A 4,912-nucleotide genomic window follows, 5' to 3' on the forward strand; every position below is an offset into this window, starting at 1 on the left:
GCCGGCCAGTTGGGAACACCCAGCTGTTTTGGGGCAGAACACTGCTGAAACCTGATTGCTCTTGACTTAATGGTAGCCCGCGGGGGCCCCTAGAAACATGTTTAAGAATAGGCCCCACTTGCTAAACGTTACATCACCTGATCCCCTTACCTTCCCCGTGATCACGACGCACCACCATCCCATGAGCCTCCCTGCGATGCATTACTATTCACTAGAATGTCATACGGATCACTCCCTTGATTGATTGTGATTGTACTTGCCTTTGATTGTTGCCAATAAATACGCGAGGTTGCGGCTGTTCGGGGCGATCGCTGGTGGCGATTGTCCCCTCCACCCGCGCTCTCTTTCGCAAGCTAACCTTTCTGTGTCTCGTCCTTCTCCCCAATCTACGAATCAAGGGTGCTGCGGCTGTGGCGCTGCGGACATGCCGCGGCACTCCATTTGTTGGATATTTCAGATAAACAGTGTTTGAATTCGATAGGTGTGGAAGTACCTCATCGTTCCGTTTGTAGCTCACTTGTGGGAAGAGAGAAAGCCTCAAGTTCTCCTGATGTTTGTGTTCCTTATAGGGTGCTTACTGAACATAATGTCTTTACTTACTTTTATTTTTTTCCTCAGATTTAAATAACATAAACCGGATAATGGGGTATGAGGTGGGGAAGAGCTAAATATGTAATTTTATATGAGTAAAAGTACTTGACATCAAATAATCTCAGGGAATTAACTAGCACATTAAACTAGCATCTAGAATTTGCTATGACAAACATATGCCAGTTCCCAGTTGACTGTGTCTTTCTTAAACATAGGATATAGAAGTTGTTTTCAACATTTGTATTCCTGAAAACACGTTGGACACTGTGCTTCAGATGCTCAGTGAATGCTAAATGAAAGAAATAAGTGGATCATTTGTTCCTGTCTTTTTTGTGGCTTTCTAAAGACTTGAGGGGTTTTTTTTAGCAGTATGTCACCCATTATCCATAAATTCATTAATTTATTCTCACTAGAAAATATTAGAACGACCCAGGGAACATTTGATATATTTAGCCACTGCTTTTTTCGTGTGCTCCCTCTTCCAAAAACTTTTTAATGATAAAATTGCTGAGATGGAGACAGTGTATGCTAAGGCTTTAGAATAATGTTTCCTAAGCATCCTTCAAATCTACCTCAAATAAGCCGCGTTGGATCTAGGGGGGTGACATGTAGACATAGCTATTGTCAGCTCTGCTCCCCACAGAAGAGCAGTGAGTGTTCTGCAGGGCACTCCTGCCTCCACCTGGCACAGAGGAAGGCTTCCGCCAGTCTGCGGTCTCTTCCAGAGACCTGCCCTCCCTTCTCAGGGGAAGAACAGATCGAATGGTTAGCTCATCTTACACACGAGATACTTGATAAGGCCATGAAGACCTAGAACCACAGGGCTTTGTTTTCCTAATTACCAAGCAAGTCCCTTCAGTAAAGGAAGAGAACTATGTCTTTCTGCAACTTGACAAGTAAAGATTGCTTTTCTCATCTTTTACTATCTCCAGTGTGCTTACCAACGGAGAGACGGGGCTCAAGTGTGACAGCCTTGAACTTTGACGATCACGGAGGCCAGCCTCAGGCCCCACTTTAACTACCCTGGCTAGCTGGCCAGTGTGTGCAGGGCAAGGCTAAGGTTCGCCCTGGAAGCCATGCCAGTTTCGTGTTGTAGCATTTGGAAAGGGGATGCTAAGGATACAGAGACATTTTAAAGGCCATTAAAGATAGCGAATGTGTGGGGAGAGGAATACAGTGTGCTGAGAATTGTAAGAACCTTTGGTCCTTTTAAATTTTGCAGTTTTTTTTTTTTTATGAGAGAGCAGTAGCAGAGGGCAGGAAAGGAACACTGGTTGTTCGGCACGACCTCGGGACCAGGCTTCGGCATCAACGCTGAGTCTGAAACACCACTGCTTATTCTATGAAGGGGAGTCTGGTAAGTCTTCCACTTGGGCACATATCTCTCTGCCTTTTTTTTTTTTTTTTTTTTTGGTCTAGTGAAAAAGAACAAATGGCAGTCCCCTGAAGAATAAAAATAAGATGTTATTTTTATTTTATTTTTTCCATTTTATTTTTATAATTTTTTTTGTGGGGAAAACATTTAGATTTAGATGTAGATGTAGCTAGCTGGTCTCAGTTTCGAGGATCGCGATTTTGTTGGCAACATCCAAAGCATCATAGTCAGCAGCCAGCTGAATGTATGTCTTCTTCTCTTGCTCGGTCCTGGTCGGGATGTTGACCTTGGCCACATCAGGGTCATAGAGCTTCTTCACAGCCTGTTTGATCTGGTGCTTGTCGGCTTTGATATCCACAATGAACACAAGTGTGCTGTTGTCTTCTATTTTCTTCGTGGCTGACTTGGTAGTCAGGGGGCCACTTGATGATGGCACAGTGGTCAAGCTTTTTTCCTCCTGGGGGCGCACTTTCAAGGATATTTGGGCTGCCTTTGGAGATGCAGCGCGTGGGGCTGTGGGACTGTAGGTGACGTGCAGAACTTCAGTTTTTTCTGACTGTGGATGGCTTTCAGCACCGCTTTTGTGGCCTTCAAAGCCCTTGCTTTGGCTTCAGCTTTGGGAGAGGCCAGGGCTTCCTTCTTCACCTTCCGTGCCATGTTCGTGAAAGGGGTATTGTTTTCCATTTCAAATTATGGTAGTACTGGGGCGTCTGGCTGGCTCAGTCAGAAGAGCATGCGACTGTTCATCTCAGGGTCCCGAGTTCAAGCCCCACATTGGGGGTAGAGATTATTTAATAAGTAAATTTTTTAAAAATATTTTCAAAACTTACGGTAGGGGATGCCTGGGTGGCTCAGTGGGTTAAGCGTCTGCGTTTGGGTCAGGTCATGATCCTAAGGTCCTGGGATCAAGTCCGCATCGGGCTTCTTGCTCACTAGGGAGCCTGCTTCTTTCCCTGCCTGCCACTCCCCCTGCTTGTGCTCTCTTTCTCTGACAAATAAATAAATAAAATCTTAAAATAAAATGAAATTTAAAAAGAGGTTTCCGGGGCACCTGGGTGGCACAGCGGTTAAGCGTCTGCCTTCGGCTCAGGGCGTGATCCCGGCGTGATCCCGGCGTGATCCCAGCGTTATGGAATTGAGCCCCATATCAGGATCCTCAGCTATGAGCCTGCTTCTTCCTCTCCCACTCCCCCTGCTTGTGTTCCCTCTCTCGCTGGCTGTCTCTATCTCTGTCGAATAAATAATAAATAAAATAAATAAATAAAAAATAAAAAAATAAAAAGAGGTTTCCATTATTTAAATAAATAATAAAAAATTACGGTAGTACTTAAGTATTACCTTTTAGGCTCTAGTCTTCCTTAGCCTTTTACAGATTATAAAACCTAAGAAATACTACTGTTAACTTCTCCAGAAAAATCAGTAACCTGGTGTGGTGTATAAGTGAGGTACATACTGTCTTTGAGGTGAGGGTATGAGAAAAGGAAAAATAATGGAGGCATAAGAAAAATGAGTTTTAGTAAGTGGCCTGAGAGATAGCTCAGAGTTGTAGCATTTTCTGTAAGCAAGTGGCGTGTCTGTGTTGTCAAAATACAAAGGAGGTTCACATATCAATCCCTGCCCAGACAGGGAGGACAATATAAAAGCAAAGGGAAAAACTGAGTACAAACTTCAGAAGCAAAAAAAATTAATAAATATTTTGAAGAATAGACAGAGATCTCCTTCTGCTTTGGTACCACGAAGCCTGCTGACTTAATGCAAATCACAGAAGGTTGCTAGGCAATGCATGTCCTGGTGCCAGTCAGGTGACTCTGTTATTCTTTATAGAGTGCCTATCTCTGCTTTCTGAGACAAAGGATTGCATTTTGTTTTTCAAGGATGCAATAATAGTTTTGTTTTGCTTTTTTTTTTTTTTACCATTTTAAGGCTGTGATATCTCAGTCTATGTACTTTTCTTGAGAATTAAATGTGTATTCCTATGAAAAACTAGACCATAAGAAGATAGAGAAATGTCAATATTAGAGATGCTTTTCACTGAGTTGATGAGGGAAATGGGAATTAACCCCGATGTTAATGTAATTTATGTGCAGAACTCCTCCTAACATATGTCCCTGGTATCTTCCAAAGTCACATGGTCTACAGGGGACAAACACCATTACTGAGAACTTTTCGAAGTGCTTAGAACAGAAACCTAAATGAATGCATGGAAAACTAACCCAGAAATTGCATTTTTATATTGAGCTTCACCTTTTCCTACAACATAATGCTTATATTCTTTATAACCTATATTCTTTATTCACTGATCTATCTATACCTGAATGTCAGCTCCCTGAGTTTGGCGGTTTTACTCTTATGCATCTGTATTAGTGGAGCACAGTGGCATGTTTCACACAGTCTAAAGCATATAAATGTTTGGGGGCACCTGGGTGGCTCAGTCGTTAAGCGTCTGCCTTCGGCACAGGACATGATCCCAGGGTCCTGGGATCAAGCCCCACATTGGGCTCCCTGCTCTGCTGGGAACCTGCTTCTTCCTCTCCCACTCCCTCTGCTTGTGTTCCCTCTCTCACTGGCTCTCTCTCTGTCAAATAAATAAATAAAATCTTTAAAAAAATATATATATATATAAATGTTTGCTAGAACCAAATTCACACAGACGTAATTATAGTGGCATAAATTAAGTGCAAGCATACTTTTATTTTACTTTTGCCTTATATGTTCTCAGATATAAAACCTTCTTCCTAAAAACATTTTAACTTTGAATATTAATTTTGTGAATAGACTAGTATAAAATATATATTTTATATTTGACTTTCATATATATACATAGCCTAGTCTATACATAGAAATGTTTGCTCTTGGGGCGCCTGGGTGGCACAGCGGTTAAGCGTCTGCCTTCGGCTCAGGGCGTGATCCCGGCGTTATGGGATCGAGCCCCACATCAGGCTCCTC

At 42.6% G+C, this 4,912-nt stretch overlaps 1 protein-coding gene across 1 annotated transcript; it reads right to left on the bottom strand.

The window, feature by feature from the left end:
- Positions 1-2,135: 2,135 nt before the first annotated feature.
- On the bottom strand, positions 2,136-2,623 carry LOC100467267 (60S ribosomal protein L23a-like). Its single transcript, XM_034649920.1, has 2 exons — positions 2,524-2,623; positions 2,136-2,434 (listed from the first exon to the last, which is right to left on the bottom strand). The coding sequence occupies exons 1-2, from the start codon at positions 2,621-2,623 to the stop codon at positions 2,136-2,138; spliced, it is 399 nt and encodes a 132-aa protein (XP_034505811.1).
- Between the last annotated feature and the right edge of the window lie 2,289 nt (positions 2,624-4,912).

Source organism: Ailuropoda melanoleuca, chromosome X (assembly GCF_002007445.2).
Source record: "Ailuropoda melanoleuca isolate Jingjing chromosome X, ASM200744v2, whole genome shotgun sequence".
Lineage (NCBI taxonomy): Eukaryota > Metazoa > Chordata > Mammalia > Carnivora > Ursidae > Ailuropoda > Ailuropoda melanoleuca.

Bases quoted from the DNA above. Each gene is read 5' to 3' on its own strand.
- LOC100467267 (XM_034649920.1), bottom strand. From the start codon at position 2,623: ATGGCACGGAAGGTGAAGAAGGAAGCCCTGGCCTCTCCCAAAGCTGAA. The intron at 2,435-2,523 runs GTCAGAAAAAAC...TATCCTTGAAAG, and splicing joins GGTGCTGAAAGCCATCCACA to TGCGCCCCCAGGAGGAAAAA.